Source organism: Phoca vitulina, unplaced genomic scaffold, assembly GCF_004348235.1.
Source record: "Phoca vitulina isolate PV1807 unplaced genomic scaffold, GSC_HSeal_1.0 scaffold36, whole genome shotgun sequence".
Taxonomy (NCBI): Eukaryota; Metazoa; Chordata; class Mammalia; order Carnivora; family Phocidae; genus Phoca; species Phoca vitulina.
The window spans coordinates 7,296,394-7,321,502 of NW_022589739.1; the positions used below are offsets into that span (position 1 = coordinate 7,296,394).

At 36.1% G+C, this 25,109-nt stretch overlaps 1 protein-coding gene across 3 annotated transcripts in view; it reads left to right on the plus strand.

Moving 5' to 3' along the window:
• Positions 1–25,109, plus strand: part of SBF2 (SET binding factor 2) — a 450,441-nt gene that overhangs the window by 270,673 nt on the left and 154,659 nt on the right. For all 3 annotated transcript variants that reach the window (XM_032427050.1, XM_032427051.1, XM_032427052.1), the window contains exons 14-16: positions 693–897; positions 12,921–13,030; positions 14,794–14,943. In XM_032427050.1, the coding sequence (XP_032282941.1) occupies positions 693–897; positions 12,921–13,030; positions 14,794–14,943 (465 nt within the window). The remainder of the gene's footprint in view (positions 1–692; positions 898–12,920; positions 13,031–14,793; positions 14,944–25,109) is intronic.

Below are 25,109 nucleotides of genomic sequence, written 5' to 3' on the forward strand. Positions count from 1 at the left end.
ATATTTGAAAGGCAAAATCCAAAAGGTTTGCAGAGGAATGGATAATTGGGTGTTAGAGGAAGGCATTAAAGATGACTAAGCTTTTTCACCTGAGTAGAAAAATAAATATGGCATTTACTGAAGTGAGGAAGATATAGAAAACAGATTTGGAAGAGATGAAGAGTAAGTGCTCCATTTTGGACATATATTTAAGATGTTATTTTAAATCCAAATGGAAATACTATGTGTGGACAGTTGAATATATGGGTATGGCATTCAGGAGAAAGCTCAGTGGGGGATAAAAATTTATGAATTCTTGGTGTTTCTATGGTTTAAATATTGAGAATGGAAGCTGTCATCAAGGAAATAAGTATAAATAGAAAAGAGGCCCAAACTCTGAGCCCTGGGGTTTTCACATAATTAAGAGATAAAGAAGATGAAAAGTAGACAAAGATGTAGCAAGAAGACCTAGAAACCAAGTGAAGAAAGCCTTCGTGGAGAAGGAGTAAGAGTGATAAGCTATATCGGATGCTGCTGATAGATCACGTAAGAAGTAAGATTCTGGTACTCTCTTTCATGGCATGTATCTGACTTACGTGTAATCACTCATCTGTCTGATTTCAGTTTGTGGTCCTCTGAGCTCCCACTCTCCACCTGGCAATCTGCCATTGTTATTTTAACTTTTGACTCATTTTACCCATTTGATGTTGCAGGAGAATCCCAACCCTCATATGGCATTCCAGAAAGTTCCACGCCCGACAGAAGGATCCCACTTGCGAGTTCATATTCTTCCTTTCCCAAAGATTAATGAAACTCGGGTACAGGAATTAATACAGGAAAATCTTGCTAAGAACCAGAACGCACCTCCTGCTTCACGGGTGGAAAAGAAATGTGTTGTGCCAGCAGGTCCACCTGTTGGTATGTATTTGTCTGTTCTTTTGTTTTAAAAGTAAACCTTTCATCAAGATATAAGACACAAAAATGAAAGTGTACCACTTGACAAATTTTTACAAAGTAAACAAACTTGCATAACCAGAATTGGAGCATTGTTAGCACTCAAAACACTGTTCCATTCACTGTCTCTCACAAATGGTAACCATTAACCTATCCGCTACCACTACAGTATCTTTTCTTCTTAAAAAACAGCTATATTGAGATAGAAGTCACACACAATAAAGCTCACTCTTTAAAGTGCACAATTCAGTGGTTTTCAGTATATCCCAGAGTTGTGCGCCCATTTTCACTATCTAATTTCAGAATATTTTCATTATGCCAATAGAAATACCCATACCTAGTAGCAGTACTCCCATTTTCCCCCAAAACTACTCCTTCCCTAGCATGAGGCAATAATCTACTTTCTATCTTTATAGATTTTTACCTATCTTAACATTTTATATACATGGAGTTGTACAGTATGATCTTTTGTAACTGGCTTCTTTCATTTAGCATAATATTTTCTTTCCTTTTTTTTTTTGCTTAAAATTTTTATTATTTATTTTTATTTAAATTCAATTAATTAACATACAAATGTATTATTAGTTTCAGACGTAGAGGTCAGTGATTCATTAGTCTTATATAATACCCAGTGCTCATTACATCACGTGCCCTCCTTAATGTCTATCACCCAGTTACCCCATCCCCCACCTCCCCTTTCCTCCAGCAACCCTCATTTTGTTTCTTATGCTTAAGAGTCTCCTGTGGTTTGTCTCCCTCTCTGATTTCGTCTTGTTTTATTTTTTCCTCTCTTCCCCTATGATCCTCTGTTTTGTTTCTTAAATTCTACATATGAGTGAGATCGTATGATAATTGTCTTTCTCTGATTAACTTATTTCCCTTAGCATAATACCCTCTAGTTCCATCCAAATCATTGCAGATGGCAAGATTTCATTTTTTTCATGGCTAAGTAGTATTCCGTTGTATATGTATATACCACATATTCTTTATCCATTCATCTGTCTGTGGACATCTGGGCTCTTTCCATAGTTTGCCTGTTGTGGACATTGCTGCTATAAACATTGAGATGCAGGTGCCCCTTCAAATCATTACATTTGTATCTTTGCAGTAAATACCCAGTAGTGCAATTGCTGGGTCATAGGGTAGCTATGAGGAACCTCCATACTGTTTTCCAGAGTGGCTGCACCAGCTTGCATTCCCACCGACAGTGTAAGATGGTTCCCCTTTGTCCACATCCCTGCCAACATCTGTCATTTCCTGACTTGTTAATTTTAACCATTCTGACTGGTGTGAGGTGGTATCTCATTGTCATTTTGATTTGTATCTCCCTGATGATGAGTGATATTGAGCATTTTTTTCATGTGTCTGTTGGCCATTTAGATGTCTTCTTTGGAGAAATGTCTGTTCATGTCTCCTGCCCATTTCTTGATTGGATTATTTATTCTTTGGGTGTTGAGTTCGATAAATTCTTTATAGATTTTGGATACTGGCCCCTTATCTGATATGTCATTTGCAAATATTTTCTCCCATTCTGTGAGTTGTCTTTTGGTTTTGTTGACTGTTTCCTTTGCTGTGCAAAAGCTTTTTATTTTTTATTTATTTATTTTTAAAGATTTTATTTATTTATTCAGAGACAGAGACAGAGACAGAGACAGAGAGAGGCAGAGGCAGAGGGAGAAGCAGGCTCCCAAGGAGCAGGGAGCCTGATGCGGGACTGGATCCCAGGACCCTGGGATCATGACCTGAGCCGAAGGCAGACGCTTAACCATCTGAGCCACCCAGGCGCCCTGCAAAAGCTTTTTATCTTGATGAAGTCCCAATAGTTCATTTTTGTCTTTGTTTCCCTTGCCTTTGGAGATGTGTCTAGCAAGAAGTCATTGCGGCTGAGGTCACAGAGGTTGCTGCCTGTGTTCTCCTCTAGGCTTTTGATAGATTCCTGTCTCACTTTTAGGTCTTTCATCCCTTTTGAGTCTATTTTGATGTATGGTATAAGGAAATGGTCCAGTTTCATCCTTCTGCATGTGGCTGTACAATTTTCCCAACACCCATTTGTTGAAGAGACTTTTGTCCATTGGGTATTCTTTCCTGCTTTGTCGAAAATTAGTTGACCATAGAGTTGAAGGTCCATTTCTGGGGTCTCTATTCTGTTCCATTGATCTCTGTGTCTGTTTTTATGCTAATACCATACTGTCTTGATGATTATAGCTTTGTAATAGAGCTTGAAGTCTGGAATTGTGATGCCTCCAGCTTTGGTTTTCTTTCTCAAATTTCTTTGGCTATTTGGGGTCTTCTCTGGTTCCATACAAATTTTAGGATTATTTGTTTCATTTCTTTGAAAAAAGTTGATGGTATTTTGATAGGGATTGCATTAAATGTGTAGATTGCTCTAGGTAGCATAGACTTTTTTTTAAGTTTTGATTTTTTTTAAGATTTTATTTATTTATTTGACAGAGAGAGAGAGAGAGTGCACAAGCAAGGGGAGTGACAGGCAGAGGCAGAGGGAGAAACAGACTCCCCACTGAGCAGGGAGCCTGATGCGGGACTCAATCCCAGGACCGCAGGATCATGACCTGAGACGAAGGCAGCCACTTAACCGACTGAACCACCCAGGCATCCCGGTAGCATAGACATTTTAACAACATTTGTTCTTCCAATCCATGAGCATGGAACATATTTCCATTTCTTTGTGTCTTCCTCAATTTCTTTCATGAGTGTTCTATAGTTTTCTGAATACAAATCCTTTGCCTCTTTGGTTAGGTTTATTCCTAGGTATCTTAGGTTTTGGGTGCAATTATAAATGGGATCAACTCCTTAATTTCTCTTTCTTCTGTCTCATTGTTAGTGTATAGAAATGCAACTGACTTCTGGGCATTGATTTTATATCCTGCCACTTAGCTGAATTCCTATGTGAGTTCTAGCAGTTTTGGGGTGGTGTCTTTTGGGTTTTCCACATAGAGCATCATGTCATCTGTAGAGAGTGCGAGTTTGACTTCTTTTTTGCCAATTTGGATTCCTTTTATTTCTTTTTGTTGTCTGATTGCTGAGTCTAGGACTTCTAGCAGTGGTCAAAGTGGACATCCCTGCTGTGTTCCTGACCTTAGGGGAAAAACTCTCAGTTTTTCCCCATTGAGGATGATATTCACTGTGGGCCTTTCCTGTATGGCTTTTATGATATTGAGATATGTTCCCTCTACCCCTACGCTGTGAAGAATTTTAATCAAGAAAGGATGCTGTACTTTGTGAAATGCTTTTTCTGCATCTGTTGAGAGGATCGTATGGTTCTTGTCCTTTCTTTTATTAATGTAGTGTATCACATTGATTTGCAGATGTTGAACCACCTTTGCAACCCAGGAATAAATCCCACTTGGTTGTGGTGAATAATCCTTTTAGTGTACTGTTGGATCCTATTGGCTAGTATCTTGGTGAGAATTTTTGCATCCATACTCATCGGGGTTATTGGTCTGTAATTCTCCTTTTTGGTGGGGTATTTCTCTGGCTCTGTGATCAAGATAATGCTAGCCTCATTCCTTCCATTTTTATTTTTTGAAACAGCTTCAAAAGAATAGGTATTAATTCTTCTTTAAATGTTTGGTAGAATTCCCCTGGGAAGCCATCTGGCCCTGGACTCTTGTTTGTTGGGAGATTTTTGATTACTGCTTCAATTTCCTTGCTGGTTATAGGTCTGTTCAGATTTTCTATTTCTTCATGTTTTAGTTTTGGTAGTTTATACGTCTCTAGGAATGTATCCATTTCTTCCAGATTTAGTTGCTCATAATGTGTTCTTAAAATTGTTTGTATTTCTTCAGTGTTGGTTGTTATCTCTCCTCTTTCATTCGTGATTTTATTTATTTGGGTCCTTCCTCTATTCTTTTTGATAAGTCTGGCCAGAGGTTTATCAATCTTATTCTTTCAAAGAACCAGCTCCTAGTTTCGTTGATCTCTTCTACAGTTCTTTTGGTTCCTATTTCATTGATTTCTGCTCTAATCTTTATTAATTCTCTTCTCCTGCTGGGTGTAGGCTTTATTTGCAGTCTTTCTCCATCTCCTTTAGGTGTAAGGTTAGGTTGTGTATTTGAGACCTTTCTTGTTTCTTGAGAAAGGTTTGTATTGCTATATACTTCCCTCTTAGGACTGCCTTTGCTGCATCCCAAAGATTTTGAACAGTTGTGTTTTCATTTTCATTTGTTTCCATGAATTTTTAAAATTCCTCTTTAATTTCCTGGTTGACCCATTCATTCTTTAGTAGGATGCTCTTTAGCCTCCATGTATTTGAGTTCTTTCTAAATTTCCTCTTGTGATTGAGTTCCAGTTTCAAAACATTGTGGTCTGAAAATACACAGGGAATGATCACAATCTTTTGGTACCAGTTGAGACCTGATTTGTGACCCAGTATGTGATCTGTTCTGAAGAATGTTCCATGTGCACTTGAGAAGAATGTGTATTCTGTTGCTTTAGGATGAAATGCTCTGAATATATCTCTGAAGTCCATCTGGTCCAGTATGTCATTCAAAGCCCTTGTTTCCATGGTGATCTTCTACTTTGATGATCTGTCAATTGCAGTGAGTGGGGTGTTAAAGTCCCCTACTATTATTGTATTATTATCAGTGTATTTCTTTGATTTTGTTATTAATTGGCTTATATAATTGGCTGCTCCCATGTTAGGAGCATAAATACTACAATTTTTAGATCTTGTTGGATAGACACTTTAATTATGATATAGTGTCCTTCCTTATCTCTTTCATTAGTCTTTGGTTTAAAATCTAATTTGTCTGATATAAGGATTGCCACCCTAGCTTTCTTTTGATGTCCATTAGCATGATAAATGGTTTTCCACCCCCATACTTTCCATCTGGAGGTGTCTTTGGGCCTAAAACGTGTCTCTTGCAGACAGCATATCAATGGGTTTTGCTTTTTTATCCAGTCTGATAGCCTGTGTCTTTTGATTGGGGCATTTAGCCCATTTACATTCGGGGTAACTATTTGAAAGATAAGAATTTAGTGCCATTGTATTACCTGTAAAGTCACTGTTTCTGTATATTGTCTGTGTTCCTTTCTGGTCTATGTTACTTTGGGGCTCTCTCTTTGCTTAAAGGCTCCCTTTTAAATATTTCTTGCAGGGCTGGTTTAGTAATCACAAATTCTTTTAGTTGCTGTTTGTTCTGGAAGCTTTTTATCTGTACTATTTTGAATGACATCCTAGCTGGATAAAGTATTCTTGGCTGCATATTCTTCCCATGTAGCACCCTGAATATATCATGCCAGTCCTTTCTTGCCTACCAGGTCTCTGTGAATAGCTCTGCTGCCAGTCTAATGTTTCTACTCTTGTAGGTTATGGACCTCTTGTCCCCAGCTGCTTTCAGGATTTTCTCTTTGTCTCTGAGATTTGCAAGTTTCACTATAATATGTCAGGGTGTTGACCTATTTTTATTATTTTGAAGGGGTTCTCTGTGCCTCTTGGACTTGAATGCCTGTTTCCTTCCCCAGATTAGGGAAGTTCTCTGCTATAATTTGCTCCAGTATACCTTCTGCCTGCCCCCACCCCTCTCTCTTTCCTCTTCTTCTGGGATCCCAGTTATTCTAATGGTGTTTCACTTCATGGTATCACTTATCTCTCGAATTCTCCTCCTGTAATCCAGTAGTTGTTTATCCCTCTTTTTCTCAGCTTCTTTATTTTCCATCATTTTGTCTTTTATATCACTAATTCTCTTTTGCCTCATTTATCCTAGCAGTTAGAGACTCCATTTTTTATTGTACCTCATTAATAGCTTTTTTGATTTTGACTTGATTAGATTTTAGTTCTTTTATTACTCCAGAAAGGAATTCTCTTGTGTCTTCTATGCTATTTCAAGCCCAGCTAGTATCTTTATAATCGTTATTCTGAACTCTAGTTCTGACATCTTACTTATGTCCATACTGATTAGGTCTCTGGCAGTCAGTACTGCCTCTTGTTCTCTTTTTTGAGGTGAGTTTTTCTGTCTTGTGATTCTGTCCAGAGAAGAATAGATGAACAAGAGAACAAAATACTAAAATGGCAACAATAACCCCAGAGAAATGTACACTAAACAAATCAGAAGAGACCTGAAACCAAAAAATAAAAAAGAATTAAAAAAAAAAAGGGAATATAATCAGACAGTTGAACAGAACAGAGCAATACACTGGATCCTGTGTGTATTTTGGTCTGTTTGTTAGAAAACTAAATCCCCAAATTGTAAAGAAAGAAAAACTTACATATGTACAAAAATAAAATTAAATACAATGAATGGATAGAATGTAACTGTAAAAATGAAAATTAAAAGACAAAAAACAAAAAAGAAGTAATATAAACAGGTGAACAGCACAGAGCAATACAGGATATCCTGAGTATATTTTGGTCAGTTTGTTAGAAGAAACTACATCTCAAAATTGTAAAAAAAGAAAAACTTATATATATACAAAAATAAAATTAAGTACATTGAAAGGATAAAATATAACTGTAAAGACAAATTAAAAAAGACTTTCACAAAAAAAAGAAAAGGAAAGAAAAAAAAGAGAGAATATGATCAGACAGGTGATCAGACAGATTCTGGGTGTATTTTGGTCTGTGAGAAGAAACTGCATCCCAAAATCATAAAGAAAGAAAAAAATACATATATGTATATATATGAAATTAATTATATATATGAGATATTATATATTATATATAATATATATATGAGACATGATATATAATATATATGAACATATATATGAAAGTAAATACAATGAAAGGATAGAATGTAACTGTAAAATTGAAAATTTTAAAATATTTTTTAAAAAGTTGATAAAATAAGACATTGGTTGAAAAAGGAGAGAAAAAAAATTAAAATTGAAAGACTAAAGAGGGTCACCTGGTTGACTGACTAGTCATTAGGCGTATGCCTTTGGCTTGGGTCATGGTCCCAGGGTCCTGGGATCGAGCCCTGCATCGGGCTCCCTGCTCTGCGGGAAGCCTGCTTCTCCCTCTCCCACTCCCCCTGCTTGTGTTTCCTCTCTCACTGTGTCTCTCTGTCAAATAAATAAATAAAATCTTTTTTAAAAAATGAAAGACTAAAGAATCGTGGGAAAAAAACCATGAATTCTTATACTATTTTCCCCTAGTTCTAGAGTTTTGCAGTTCTTTATGATTGGTAAACTTTGTCTTAGCTGGATGTTCTTGTGGATCTTCTTGCGGAGGGGCATGTTGTGTTGATTTGCAAGCATCTTTGCCCCTGGTGGAATTGCACTGCCCTTGCTAGGGGGCCAGGCTAAGTAAGGGGATCTGATTGCTCTGTGTGACTTTTGTTCCCTGAAGGCATTCTGTGCCACTTTAGAGGATGAGAATGAAAATGGTGACCTCCTAATCTCCAGCCCTGGAGCTGAAAGCTCAGGGCCCCACTCCTCAGTGCCCCTCAGGGAAAAGCAGGCAATCACTCCTGTCTCCCTGGTATCCATCTGCACTCGTGCTCACCCAGTCTGTAACCTTGTGTTTCTGTCTCAGGCACATGACCCCGTTTTGTGTCTCCAAACCCTGTAGACTCCTGCAGTGTGCACCTGTGTTGCTCCTTCCAGGGGAAGAAACGGGGTCTTAGTGTGGTTCTGCTGCTCTCTGGGCCCCTGCTCAGAGAGCTGTTGCCCAACCATGCCATGGTTCGTCATATATGGCACCCCCGAGCTGAGAGCCCGCTCCTGGGCTCGCTGATTGCTGCCAGTTTCCGCGCTCCGATGCCTGGGAACTCTGATACACTCAGGCACTCCCAGTCTTCCTGTGATCCTGGGGAAGCTGAGACCACACTGTCCCACCAAAGATTACATCCCACTTCTGTATCACTTTCTGGTGCCAGCTTATAGAGGCTCCCTCCCCCGCCACAGCTTATCTTCCCTTATCAGAGAACATAATTTGCAAATATTTTTTCCTGTTTTATGGGTTGTCTTTACTGATTTTTATCTCTTCTTCGTTCTTCAGCTATTGAGGGAGATGTGTTCAAGTCTCCTGTGATAATAATAGAATTGCCTATTTTTCTTCATATATTTTGAAGATGATTTATTGGATGCAAATATGTTTATAAATGTTGTAGCATCCTGGTGATTGATCTTTTTATCATTATGAAATATTCATCTTTGTCTCTAGTAATGCTTCTTGCCTTAAAATATACTTTGATGTTTATATAGCTATGCCAGATTTCCTTTGCTTAGTGTTGGTATGGTTTATCTTTTTTTATCCTTTTATTTTCAAACTTTGTAGGGCCTTATACTTTATGAATGCCTCTTGTAAACAGCATGTGGTGGGTTTTTTTTTTTAACCAGTCTCTTACTATACTTATTATATTATTTAATAATATTACTAATATTTACATAAATATAATTACTGGTATATTAATGGCTTTAATGTTATTTACTGGGTTGTTTTTTCTATTTAATCTTCCTGTTTTATGTTCCCCCTGCTTTCTTGCTTTCTTTTAGATTAATAAACTATTTTTCTTATTCCATAATTTATCTCTGTTAACTTGTTTATACATTTGTTTGTTGTTCTTTTAGTGGTTTACCTAGGGGCCATAGCACACATCTACTTTTGCCAGTTTAGCTTTCACCAGAAACTTTGCAGGTCAGCCTAGCCATCTGCCAGAATCAAGCCTGGATTCTCAGCCTCCTGTCTATACCCAATATTGGAAAATCTCCTAGGGAAAAAGTAGCTGTGTGTGTTAACTCACCTCTCTAGCTTCTTTTCCCTTCTCTGGAATTTTAGGTCCTCCAGTCCTTGTGCTTCTGTAGCAATCTGATATATTTAAGTAGATCAATTTGCATTTTATCTGACTTTTGTAATTATTCCTGGTAGGAATTTTAGTTTGCTACAAACTGCTCCATCATACCTAGAAGTAAGTGTGATTTTATTATCAATGGATAACAGTATAGTCATTGTATATTTACATAGTAATGTTAATTTGCCATTATTTTCCAAAGAATTAATAGCTTTTTCTTAAATGTTGATTGGACTTTCACATAGAGAAGAGGATGGAGAAGGTAGACATGTTAGGGTAAATAGTTATCTTTTGACGGAGTTAGGTAATTTTAATATTCATAAGCTAGTTGAGTACTTCTTTAAATACCCACATGAACAGATGAGAAGTTTGTTTAAAATTTAATTTGCTTGAATTGTCGCCTTAATTGTCTCAGTATTATCTTTGTATAATCTCTTTATCCTTATTTTCAATCCACATTGAATTCTTTCTTTAGATATGTGTAGAGTATCTCACTATAATCAGTGAGAGAGATACACATGACTCAGTATTTAGCCCTGCGTGTAAAACCTGAATGAATGAATGAATGAGTGAATGAATGAATACAGGAGGCTCTGTCCAACTTTCTGGTTCATTTGGGTTGATCAGAATCAGGATTTTCTTTGTACTAAAATTAAAAGGTATGAATGTTTCATTTTACATGATACTCATTTAATATGAGTGTAAAAAATTGCTCTGTCACCTTATGAGGCATTCACATTTTGAGAGGTTAATTAGTTTCCACCCATTCCTCAGAGGAGCCAGAGTAATGGTGATTGACTGGAACTAGCATTGGAAAGCTAAAGCCTTAGAAAGGAGGCCCTGGGAAGTCAAGTACTCATAAGCCAGAGTTGTCAGCAGATGTTAGAAAGTATTAGAATGCCACAGCTGGGCATTTGGCCAATCTGAAGTATCAGTAACTCTAAGTGAAGAATTTTCTTCTGGGAATGAACTAAGTCGTAGTCTCAAATAATTCTCAAATAAGTAAACAGACTTAACTACCAGAAAATGTGGGTTGTTTTTTTTTAACTGCTTGCCCTAAAGAAAATTTAAAATACTGCTGAAGAGATTTTAGAATTAAAAGTTTATAAACACAGGTTAAAGATGTTGCTCAATAAAATATTTGGGATTATTTGGAGACTCTAAGAAGTTTCCTACTCTAAATATAGATAGATTTCTATTTCAGTCTATTCCACTGACCTTCATGTAGGGGAAGCCCCAGAGCACGCAAATTAAGAATGAGCATTTCGTACAGAAGAGTCATGTGAAATAATCTATTTAACCATCATGGTCATGCAGAATATCAGTGTTGCATGATTAAATCATTAAAAATGATTTGGGGGTGCCTGGGTGGCTCTGTCGTTAAGCGTCTGCCTTCGGCTCAGGTCATGATCCCAGGGTCCTGGGATCGAGCACCACATCGGGCTCCCTGCTCCACGGGAAGCCTGCTTCTCCCTCTCCCACTCCCTCTGCTTGTGTTCCCTCTCTCACTGTGTCTCTCTCTGTCAAATAAATAAATCTTTAAAAAAATGATTTGAAGAAAACTGGTAAAATTTGAGTTCTATTGTCTAGTTAATTATATGGTGCCAATTGATTTCCTGATTCTGATAAAGCGCTATAGTTAGGTAAGATGTCACCATTGGGGGAAGCTAAAGTGATGAATGCATGAGTCTTCTCTGTACTATTTTGTAGCTTTTCGTGAGCTTAAAATTATTCAAAATAAGAAAGTTTTAAAAATGATTTGAAGGATATAAGATTTTGTATTAATGAAATGAAAGGGATGTTAATAAGTAAGATATGATAGTCTTTCTTCCTAGGTATGAGGGGAAGTGAAGGGATTATGCTTTTAGATTCCAAGAGCAGCCATAAAATATAAGGGGTCTTAAAAAGCAGAATCAGACCTATAAATATAGAGAACAAACTGATGGTTGCCAGGGGAGGGAGGGGTTTGGGCGAAATGGGTCAAGGGGAGTGGGAGATACATGCTTCTAGTTATGGAATGAATAAGTAACAGAAATAAAAGACACAGCATGGGGGTGCCTGGGTGGCTCAGTTGGGTAAGCGTCTGCCTTTGGCTCAGGTCATGATCCGGTCCTGCAGTTAAGCCCCAGGTCAGGCTCCCTGCTCAGTGGGGAGCCTGCTTCTCCTTCTCCCTATACCCCTCTCCCTCCTTGTGCTCTCTCCCTCTTGCTCTCTCTCATTCTCTCAAATAAATAAATGAAATCTTAAAGAAAAGACAGCATAAGGAATACAGGCAATGATATTGTAATCGCCAAATAACGGGACAGATGGTGGCTACACTTGTGGTGAACAAAGCATAATGTATAAACCTGTCAAATCACCAAGTTGTACACCTGAAACTAATGTAACGTTGTGTGTCAACTACACTCAAATAAAAAGAAAAAATATATATAAGGGGTCTTTCTTTTTGGCTTAAGAATTATTGATACTACATCTTTTGTACCAATGATACAGTAAAGGTGTTAGTGAAATTATACTTTTATTTAACGAATACTACTTTTATTTATATCCTTCTAATATTCTTTTAGTAAGGTAAATTTATTTTAAGTAATTTTAGCCTGTGTATTAGACTAGAATTATTCAATCTTATGGTAAAGGTACTGTACATAGTTCATAGGACTAAAAAACCACTCCCAAGTTCATATAGCAATTCTTGAGCCATAATCATTTCTCTTTTTGTATAGTGCTTTCTCAATTCGTCTCTACTCAAATTTGTAGAATCTGATTTTTTGTGGTATGTGGTTTTTCTTTGGTAATATTTTAGAAATACCAGCTTTTTTGTTAGTAGTCCTCTCACATATAAGTATTACCTACTTTTGTCATGATACTGTACCCCAAACATTTATCAGTTTGTTTACAATTGAAGTTAAAAGAGGATGTTTACTTTTGATTAATAAAGTTTTACTGGGCAGTATGAATTAATTTGCGTGAGTTCATTTTATCATTGGAATCTCTCTTGTGAAATTATCCTCAATAAGTCATTGACTAGCCTGACATTTCAAAACCTAAATATGTAATCAAGGTAATGAAATGGAATACCTTCAATGCCATGTAACCGGGGAAAAGGATAAATCCTAAATGTTGGTCATGTAAATAGATACAGCCATATAAACTGTAAACAGTAATATTCCTTTTGCTTTTGTAATTGCCAAAGGAGTTTAACTTATTTATGTTGTCTTTACATTCCTCTGCTAGTTTCGATAATGGATAAGGTCACAACAGTTTTCAACAGTGCACAGAGATTGGAAGTTGTTAGAAACTGCATCTCATTCATATTTGAAAATAAAACATTGGAGACTGAAAAGGTAATAAAATGCCTTCTTTCCCAAGTAAGCGTTCATCATTTCCCTTTCAGATTTACATGTTTAGCTTGCCAAATGACCTCTCCTCTAATTCCATCTCTTTTCCTTATCAAGTGTCCTTTCATTGTTTAGATCATTTTATTTTTTTTTATTTTTTTAAAGATTTTATTTATTTATTTGACAGAGAGAGAGCACAAGCAGGCAGAGCAGCAGGCAGAGGGAGAAGCAGGCTCCCCGCTGAGCAGGGACCCCGACATGGGGCTCAATCCCAGGACTCCGGGATCATGACCTGAGCTGAAGGCAGCCACTTAACCAACTGAGCCACCCAGGCGCCCCTGTTTTGATCATTTTAAATGAATTGTCTCTAAGATTTAAAATCTTTGCCATGCCTAGTTATATGGCTACCAGAGAAATATTGATAGTGATTTTTTTCCTTAAACTTTTAAATATTGTTCTTTAAATCCTATTTTGACATATTACTTAGAAATTTAACCTTTTTTTAAAGATTTTATTTATTTATTTGACAGAGAGAGACACAGTGAGAGAGGGAACACAAGCAGGATGAGTGGGAGAGGGAGAAGCAGGCTTCCCACAGAGCAGGGAGCCCGATGCAGGACTCGATCCCAGGACCCTGGGATCATGACTCAAGCCAAAGGCAGACGCTTAACGACTGAGCCACCCAGGCGCCCCAAAATTTAACATTTTAAATATAATTTTATTTATTGTAAAGAATCTACTCAGAATAATAAATGAATTGTAAAAACAGTGGTATTCAACTTAAATGTGCCTCATTAAAGCACATTTTCTTGCCTTCTTTAAGAAAACGTGTTAAACATAATGTAATCTTAGTGACTCATCATAGCCCTGAACATCTATTACAAGAGGCTAAAGCATGAAAAGAGTAACATTTTTACCCTTATAGTAAATGACCCCAAGCCTTTTTAGGTTTTGACTTTTTTTTGGTTTCCATTTTCTCTTTTGCTTGAAGTGTTATAATAGACTTCCTTTTGCTTTTCTTGCTTTCAGGTTTTACATCCTGTTTCTTGTACCTGCCTATAATATTGTTATACTCTCAGACTTTTTCCCTTCCTTCTTATTTGCTCCTTTATTCTATATTTTTTAGGTTTTCAAAGTTAAATAAGCCTATTATTATTTTATATAAAGTACATTAACTAGGCTCTAAATGGTGAACTGGGAGAGACATTCTTCTGGGTGATAAAGTGAAAGAATTTTAATGCATAAATCTAGACATTTCTGTTTGTTGATCTGAGTCCTTTTCCCTTCTTTATTATGATATTGAAATGAGGAGAGGAGATGTAGAATTTTCTAGTCATAAATTAAAACTGACTAGTGATTAAATAACTTACCAATTTAAAAGAATAAAATCACCTGTGTTTCTTGTCATTTTAGTTTTTCCTTCTATTTTTGCCACAGAGATGTGGTCAGGTATTGGAAGAAGGTATCTAAGTGTCATGAGTGTTTTGGTAACCAAAGTTTTGTTGAGTTTTTTTATTAAGTGAAGTTAATGTTTTTTAACTTATTACATAAATCAGTTCTACTTATTTTTCATGCTGGCTTACAAATAAAAATAACGATAAACCCATCTATTTTATAATTGTTCTTAATAGCAAATCCACTCTTTTCTGGAAGTTTAATTCTAATATCTTTGTTAAATGGTTTATAGGGTGCACTTTAATTTTCAGTGTGATTGAATGTTGTTTTTTTCCATTGATACCTTTTGTTCATTTCTGCGTCTCTTGCCTTAGACCCTTCCAGCTGCATTGAGAGCCCTTAAAGGAAAGGCAGCAAGACAGTGTCTCACTGATGAGCTGGGTTTACATGTCCAGCAAAATCGGGCTATATTAGACCATCAACAGTTTGACTATATAATAAGGATGATGAACTGTACTCTACAGGTAATTTTTATTTCTTTCAGATTATTCCTAATATTTGAGAATACTTTTTATTTTTCCAGGAGATTCTGTAATTATTGATATGTCAAGTTCTTGTGCCTTCCACAGTGAATAGGATGAAGAACCAATATCCATACCATTTCTGTCAGAAACACTTATTTATTACTTGGCATAAATACTGAGTTTTTCATACTACTGTTGTTTTCTCTTGAAAAATACTAGGGTAGAGGAGCCTGGGTGACTCAATCAGTTAAGCGTCTGCTTTGGCTCAGGTCATGATCTCGGGGTCCTGGGATTGAGCCCCGCATCGGGCTCTCTGCTTAGCGGGGAGTCTGCTTTTCCTTCTCACTCTCCCTCTGTGCTCTGTCTCTCTCTCTCTCAAATAAAATAAAATCTTAAAAAAAAAGAAAAATACTAGGTTATTTTTTTTTAAGCAAACTTTCTGAAAATGAAAAATGAAAAGTCATCTTTATGACATTCAGTTTTATGTTACTTAATGTTAGATTTTAATAATAATTTTAATTATTCATTTCAGTCAGTTTTTAGTTGTACTATTAAGGTAGAGGGTAATGAGTGATGGATAATTCAAGTTATAAATGAATTACTTGATTAAGTATTTGCTAAGCATCATGCATAAAGGTCAAAAAATACTTCTACTTGGCATCAAAATATATATATTATCTTACAGAAATAAACTTCCCATAAAATAGTGAAGACAATTTAGGAGAAGCGAATAATATGATTTCTCCATCCTGTCTCACATGTTAGATATTTTATGACATTGGCATCATATTCTTTACAGGTGATACAAATACTGTTTCTCAAACTTTTTGCACAAGAAGAATGTAATTAAATATTAAGAATTCAAAGACTATCTGTGAGACTCTAGAGAAAGTAAACAAAATGCATGTTAAATTCTGTTAGATTGGAAAATGAGAATTACTAGGTATAATTAATAATAAAATTTATGGGTGAAAGAAGGCCTAATTAAATGGAAAGATACACCATGTCCATGAGTTGGAAAACTCAATATTGTGAAGATATCAGTTCTCCCCAAAATAATCAATAGAGGCAATGCAATTTCCATCAGAATCCCAACTGGAAGAGCAAAAGCCTAAGAATTACCAACATATTCCTAAAACAACAACAAACTTGGGAATTTGTCCTGTCAGATATCAAAAATTAGTTTAAAAGAAGACATATAAGTAAGTAAAGAAAGAAAGAAAGAAAGAAAGAGAAAGAAAAGAAAGAGAAAGAATACATACAAATGGCCAAAAGGTACCTGAAAATGTGTTCAGCATCACTAATCATCAGGGAAATACAAATCAAAATCACCATGAGGTACCACCTCACATTTGTTAGAATGGCTATTAACCAAAAAGATAAAAGATAAGTGTTGTGAAGGATGTGGAAAAAAGGGAACCCTTGTGCACTGTTGGTAGGAATGTAAATTGATACAACCTCTATGAAAAACACAAAATTAAAACCAGAACAAGTATATGATACAACAATCCCACTTCTGAGTATATCCAAAGGAAAACAGGATATTGAAAAGGTATCTGCACCCCCATGTTCACTGCATTTTTAACAATAGCCAAGATATGAAAACAACCTAAGTGTCTATCAGCAGATGAATAGGAAAAGGAGATGTGGTATATATAAGCAATAAAAGTATTCAACGATGAGAAAGAAGGAAGTCCTGCCATTTGCAATAACATGGATAGATATTGAAGGCATCATGATAAGTGAAATAAGCCAGACAGAGAAAAATAAATACTACATGGTATCACAGATATGTAGAATCTTAAAAAAAAAAAAAAAGTCAAACTCTTAGAAACAGAGTGAAAAAGTGGTTGCCAGGGCCTGAGGGGTGGGGGAAATAGGGAGAAGTTGGTAAGAGGTGCACACTTTTAGCTATTTGATGGCTAAGGCCTGAGGATCTAATTTAAAATGTGGTGACTGTAGTTGATAAAACTGTATTATGTACTTGAAATTTGCCAAGAGAGTAGAACTTAAATGTTTGTACCAAACATCAACAACAACAACAACAACAAAACAGATAAATATGGAAATCCTTTCATGATGTATGCTTATATCAAATCACCACCAGGTACACTTAAAATATTTTACCATTTTATTTATAAATTATACCTCAACAAAACTTAAAACAATTTTTAATTAGTTTAAAACTGTAGTAATTAAGACAGTGTGGTATTGGCACAATCATAAAGAGATTGACCAAAAGAACAGAATATAGAACAGAGTTCATAAGCGGATGATGACAGATAATACACAGAGGTACACATATATGGGAATGTGACTTATAACAAAATTGTCATTTCAGATCAGTGACAAGAGGATAAAAAACTCAGTAAGTAGTGCTGGGACGATTAGGTGACCATGTACACGAAAAATGTACAGATACCTCACTGGTGTACGTATACCACACTATACATTAAAAGCAGTTTCATGTGGACTAAAGACTTAAATATGAAAAGCCAACCTTTACAGTTTTTCAAACAATCTTTAAAGGAGATATCCTTGGGGCGCCTGGGTGGCTCAGTCGTTAAGCGTCTGCCTTCGGCTCAGGTCATGATCCCAGGGTCCTGGGATCGAGCCCCGCATCGGGCTCCCTGCTCGGCGGGAAGCCTGCTTCTCCCTCTCCCACTCCCCCTGCTTGTGTTCCCGCTCTCGCTACCTCTCTCTCTGTCAAATAAATAAATAAAATCTTTAAAAAAAATAAAATAAAATAAAGGAGATATCCTTGACTTTGGGGTAGGGATAGATTTGTTAAACAAGTCACAAATAGTGCTGATCTTAAAAGAAAAGATTGATAAATTTGACTACATTAAAATTAAGAATATAGTCTGTGACCCAGTGATTCCACTCTTAGATGAGCTCTTACCCATATACCAAGAGACATGCACAAAAATGTTCATAGGAACATTGTTTGAAATAGCAGAAAACAAAACAACTAATATGCCAACCAGCATTAGAATGGATAAATAAATTGTGGTATCTTCAAACTCATTTCAAAGGATATTTTTCTCTGAAATTCTAACTTAAAATCTAGCATCAAAAATGCAATCTTGTAACAAGTACTCTGTAGTTTGTTTAAGCAAATTGACAAGATAGGAGATGATTCACCTTTACTGGAAGACATTCTTATTTTAAAAGGTATTTTATACTAACTATAATAGTTTATAATAATAGCAATAATTAAAAGCAACCTAAATGTTTACCATTTGGATATTGATTAATTTAATTATGTATAACTATTTGGAATACTGCTCAGCTACAACATAAAAAGAGTAGATCTGTAATAAGTGCCCATATGGAAAACTTCTATTATATATTGCTAGGTAGGCAAAACGGAAGTTACATAAAGTAGATCTAATATGATTCTATTTTTGACCTAAAATTACACGTCTGTATTATAACATACTAAAAATTTAGAAGCATATTTGCAGTAAATCCTAAATAATAGTTACTTCTGGTGTATGGATTAGGCGCACACACACACACGCATAGTTAAATTATATAAAACATAAGCATATATTTTATAAATTAAAAAAAGATTCTTTTTGTAGGAAGGACATCATTGAGCACCTTTATGAGAAGAATAAAACATAATAAATTTGACCTAAATAAAGCCACATCTTTTGTTACTTTGCTGCCCTTACTTTGCTGCTGTATTTATAGAGAACAAACGAATTTAATTAACAGATTCTAGGTCTCTAGAAGCCCTAAAGTTAGGTAATTTCTTGGTACCCTATGACTGCTGATAAAACTACAAAAACTATTTTAGGAAGCTTTTTTTTCATTAGTACTTTCTGTGCTGTTTATTAACTTAGGAATTAAGTTTTAAGGTTTTTTTAAATTTAATTTTAGCATACACCAATTGATCACTTATAGAAGAGCCAGGTACCCTCAGGCTATGAATATTTTCCTTTTTCATTTGAATAATCATATTTCTGGGGAGAAAAAGGCATGGATGTTTTTTTCTGCTTTCAAATACACCTGGGCTAGGGCGCTTAATATTTTTTAATTCAGTATTTCATAAGTACATAAAAATGGATCCTGTCTTTATTCCAGCACATGCTGTTGTTTAACATTATATAGAGGCTCTTCTCGGTTATAAATGGGCTCACATATGATATTTTTATTTTAATGGGTTATTTATTACTAACTTGGGATTTGTTAGTATTTATATTCTTGTTGCAACAATGTTACTTGTGGGGATTTAACGTGACATTCTGAACATTTTTTACAAAAGCATAGAGTTTCAAGGCAGAGAGGCCAAACATCTGTGTTGGTATTTTAAGAAAGAAACCTCAACTAAGTGAACTAATTTTTAGCTAGTGATTCAAAAACTTTAGTAATTTTTGCTTTTCGTGATTTTGAAGTTATTCTGTCCTTCCTTGTCCTCAAGGGAAAATAAAGTGGAACATGAGTACTATAGGGGACTATTTTATTTATTAGGTTCTTTCAATGCCAAGGAAATTTTTTAAAGGACTGGTTTATAGAGGTTATAGATTATTCCTATGTATCATCTCATTTCAAATAACATCATATTTTGGGTGTTTTTATAACTGAGATTATTATAAATCTCTCCAAAAATATTATGGCCTTAACTTTTCATTTTTAGCAGAGACATGATTAAAACTTTAGCAGATACATGATGTCAAGATTGTAGCTAAAATTTTTTAAAGATTTTTATTTATTTATTTGTCAGAAAGAGAGAGAGAGCACAAGAAGGGGGGACAGCAGGCAGAGGGAGAAGCAGGCTCCCCAATGTGCATGGAGCCCATTGCAGGACTCAATTCCAGGACCCTGGGATCATGACCTGAGTCAAAGGCAGACACTTAACCCACTGAGCCACCCAGGCGTCCCATTGCTAAAATTTTTTAACAATAAATTATGATTTAAAAACCCAGTGAAGGGTGTTATGCACACACAATGAATCATGGAACACTACATCTAAAACTAATGATGTAATGTATGGGGATTAACATAACAATAAAAAAATTTAAAAAAAAACAACCCAGTGAAGTCCTCCATTTTCAGCATCATAAACAACTGCGTGCTAGAGGAACCCTCTCACTAATGTAGTAGAAATAGATCTTAGAAAACTTGTAAAAAGAAAAAAATTTTAAAAAGAAAAATACCCATGTGATTTTGATACATTGTTTCTTCTAAGGAGAAAAGGAAATTTCTAAAAAGCCCGTCTTCTATTCTCAAGAAAAGGACAAATAGGGAAAACCAAATTCTGAGCAGTTAGCAGTTGGGAAAACCAAGTTTGTGAGCACAATTAAGCATTGGCCTCTATAGGAGAGCTGTTTAAACCTGAGAGTTTTGTATTAGTCTGGGACATTAGAAGAGAAATAAAATAATCCCTATTCAATAGTAACATGCCCCTCACCCTTGCCTCTAAAAGAATCAATTGTAAATCCTTTCTGGAAGAATGCAGCCCCAAATTAGGTAGTCAGGATTCCCACAGATTAAATTCAATAAAATATGAACTCATTATTTAAAAATGATTGAATACCAAGGAAGTGAGCCAGTATGAATTAATGTCAACAGATACAACCAACAACAGATTTGCACTCTCCAAGACTATATTTTGGGATTATCCAACTTGAATATATAATTAAAATATTTAAATAAAAGATGGAGTACAAAATAAGCCAATAACCAGAAACTAACAAAAATGGACAGCTGAGTTTATATAATCACTTAAAATAAAAATTCAGAGGATGTGGAAAACTCAATATTGTTAAGATGTCTGTTCTCAGCAAATTGATCTATAAGTTGAATGCAATCCCAATCAAAATTGCAACAGACTTTTCTATAGAGATTGACAGGTGGACTCTGCAATTTATATGGAAATGCAGAGGACTTAGAATGGCCAAAAAATCTTGAAAAAGAACAAAATTGGATGACTTACACTACCTGATTTCAAGACTTACTATCAACCCACAATAATCAAGACACTGTGGTACTGACATAAACACCAACAAATAAATCAGTGGAAAGAGCACCCAGAAATAGACCCACATTTATGGGATTTTTGACAAAAGCACCAAAGTAACCCAATAGGGAAAGGGAAATTTTTTCCACAAATAGTAGTGGAATAACTGAATATCCATATGGAAAAAAATGAATCTCAACCTTTATGTCACATCAAACACAAGGATAACTTTGAGTTGTAGAGTATAGATCTAAACATAAAATTTGAAACCATAAAGCTTTTAGGGGAAAACACGGAATAGTTTCATGACTTAGGAATAGGCAACAGTTTCTTAGATCACAGAAAGTGATCACCAAAAAAGGGGAAAAAAAAGATCATTATACTTTATCAAAATTAAAACTTATGCTCATCAAAAGACCCCATTACGAAAATGAATAGGCAAAACTGGGAAAAAATATTCCCTATATATATATATATATATATATATATATATATATATATATATATGGCAAAGAACTGGTATCGTGTTTATATAAAGAACTGCAAATTAAGAAGCTGAACAAATCAATTTTAAAAAATGGAAAATTTAAACAGATACTTCACAAAATAATATGTGACTGGTCAATAACCACATGAAAAAGGTCTCAATATCATTAGTCATCAGAGAAATGCAAATTAAAATCACTGTGAGAGACTACTATATAACCCACCCATATGCTAAGATTAGACTGACAATGCCAAATATTGGCAATGTTGTAAAGTAACTGGAAATCTTATACTTTATTGTTGAGAATGTAACCTGGTACAGTCACTTCAGAAAGAGAGTCTGAGAGAGTCTTTTAAAACTAAGCATATACATAATAAAATAAAATTAAAAAAAAAACTAAGCATATACCTATCCTATGATCCAACAATTTCATAATAATTGATGTCTGCTATTTACTTTGAAATGTACTAAAATAATATGGATTAATGGATAGATAGATGGATAGATAAATAATAAAGCAAGCCTAGTAAACTGTTCATGATACACCGTAAGGGGAAATGTATAGGTGTTCAGTGTAAAATTCTTTCAACTTTGATATATGTTTGAAATTTATTGGTATTAAATAAGTAAACAAAGAAATACGTAATTACAAAAAACTCAGTGGATAGGTTAAACGTCAGTCTAGACGCAGTGAAAGAATTCTAGTGAACTGGAATATACACGTGAAGCAATTACACATAGTGGAGCAGAGAGAAACAGGAAGATAGAAAATGTGGAAGAGAAGATACAAGGAGGGGAGAGTGAAGTGGTCTAATACAAATACTGTTCAAAGTGCTAGTCTGTGACAAGATAAGGAACTTGTGCTGGGATGCAAATCAGTGACTTTGTTTTCATTGAGAAAGTCTTACTATGAAAAAAAAAAAGTAAGCTACTCAACATTGGGCTTAGTGTGACTTCAGCTCACGGTGGTCAGTATCTCAGAAAGTAACCAAAGATCCTGCCTTATTAAAGAGGAGAGGCTTCAAAGTCTAAGCCTCAGATTTTGTCAAGGCTGAGAATTTCAGACACCAAGAAAATGTTTTCATAAAAATTCATTGGTTGCTGGGTAGATTCTTATATTGGGCTCTTAGGCTGAGGACTCAGAATATAGGAAACCACAGAGGAGTTTAAAAGTATGAGAAAAAAGGCTTCTATTCTGCAACCCCAAACTTCCACATCAGATTGACTTAATCTAAATTTTTTTTCTGAGGTGGTTGATATCTTTATTGCTTTGGAGGTGGAGGGCAGGTGCTCAGGAGCTCTTGGGGTGGTTCCGGTTCTTCACCATTGTAGGCTTCTGGCTGTGCAGGATGATGCTGGCTCTGTGAATGGCATCCATGCACAGATCTGGGCAGTACTTGTTCTTGAAGATCACGTGCATGATGCTGCTGAGGGTGGCCCAGGCATTCTTGTTAATGGCGGCTTGCACATAGGAGGTGGCGGGTTTTCGCCGGTATCTCTACCATATGACCACCACTACGCCTTTGCCCTTGGCCACGGGCCCACAGTCTTGTGGTGAATCAGCCTGTTGTAGCGGAAGTTGTGAGCCTTCAGGTTATTGGGCTCGGTGCTGTATGTCTGCTTGTTCCTCTTGATCCAGAAGCTAGAGCATTTCCCCACAACCATACATTCTGGTTGGGTGGGTGGACACGGTGCAGCTCCACTCACTAGCATGGCTGGAGGTAGAAAGAGCAATCTACAAATTTTTAAGGACACTCATGCACTGTTTGTATGTATGAAGTAGCAAATTTGGGGATTTTGTTAAGTGCTGTAGTCTGAATATGTTCTCCCAGATTCGTATGTTGGAGACTTAACCCCTAAGGTGATGGTATTAGGAGGTGGGGATTTGGGGAGGTGATAAGATCATTAAGATGGAGCCCTCATGAATGAGATTAATACCCTTATAAAAGAGAGTCAACAGAGCTCCCTTTGTCCCTTCCACCATGAAAGGATATAAAAAGTCTACAACCTGGAAGAGGGCCCTCAGCTGACCATGCCGGCATCCTGATCTTGAACTTCCAACCTCCTGAACATGAGAACTAAATTTCCATTGTATAAACCACTCAGTCTGTGGTATTTTGTTAGAGCAACCCAAAACAGACTAACATAGTAAGAGTATATTAATCAGTAGAATACATTTTACTTACCAAGGTAAGTTTTTTACTTCCTTCCTCTCTTCTCTTCCTTCATTTACTGATTTCTACTCTATACTAGTCTCTATACTAGATATGGAGATACACTTCATACTGAAGTGATTAAGATATCCTGGTTCTTAAGGAGTTCACAATCCAGAAGGAAAATCTCACAGGTAAATATATATAGTATAGTGGGATATGCACTGGTAGAGATTTGTGTAAAACTCTGAATGCTATTAAAGGATTACTGGATTTTGAGTGGGAAGGACATGGTCACAGAAGGCGTTTGTCAGACAAGAATTGAAAGGGAAAGTATTCCAGATAGAGGAAGTTGTTAGTAGGAAAACAAATATAGAAAGGGCCTGTGTTTTTGAAAATTGAAAAATATTTCTGTGTTGCCAAATGTAGGGTAGAAAGATGGTGGGAGATGAGAGAAGTAGGTAGAGTAATTTCTGGTTAAAGTGAACAGATTGAATATGGACATTTAACCTCAGCCACTACCCAAAACTCCAGTAAAACAAAAGTAAAGGATTTTTTTAAATGTAGAAACCCACAGGCAAAGCAGGAGAGGAGACAAGAGCAATGACATTTTGGATACTGGAAAGCTGCTGTTGAATGACTTTATTTAGCAGACTCAAGACCGCCTTTTCCTAACTGATGGTTGTAAAAGCCTTGAAGCAGCCTAATTTGCAGAACTGCAAAAGGCTTAGGGATTGGGGACATCAAGTAATCTCTGAAAACAGGAGGTTTAGGTGGGGCTAAAACATTAAAAAGAGGATTGGTTGAAAGTCCCTTTAAGATGCAGTTGGATTGCCCGCCTAGGTAATTTTTCAATTCTGTGTAAACAGCCAGCTGCTCCTCCTTTACCCTTGTAGAAGATTAGAGGTTTGTTTGTTTGTTTGTGTATTTATTTTTAAGAGAGAGGACATCACTACCCTGGGAGACACTAGGTCTGGCTGAGGGAAATTCTGGTTTTCTGCAAACAAGAGAGTTAAGTGAATGCCAAATATTGAGAATACCAGTAGACTTTCTGCCTTCAGCTCCCAGAACTCTGGCAACTTGTTCTCAAGTCAGGAAATTGGAAAACAGTTCTTTGAGAAATGTGAACAGCCAGAGAAAAAGATTTTACTAAAGATACTGAGATTAGGAGTTTCTCATCCAAATAGCTCAACCAGATCATGCTAAAGTGGAGCTTACAGTCAGCAGACTTCACCATGTACACATTCTTTTTATTTTGTCATTCTTTGCTTTACTTTGTGTGGAGTATGACCTAAGCAGAAGGACCCCTACAACAAAGTCAGTACCTACTACCATTGTTCCCCAACTCTGCTTTCATTCCCCACTCTCCCTTGTGAGAGAACCATCTAGTCATCATCCGTAATTGTCCTGTCCTTCTTCTTGGGTACGTGTATCACTCTGATGGCCTCCGACAACCTCAGCTTTCTTCTGGCTCTGAAACTGGGTTAGGCACAGTCACTACTACCCTCTAGAAATAGGCCCAAAGAAATTAAATAGTTTTCCCAAGTCACAGAGCTCA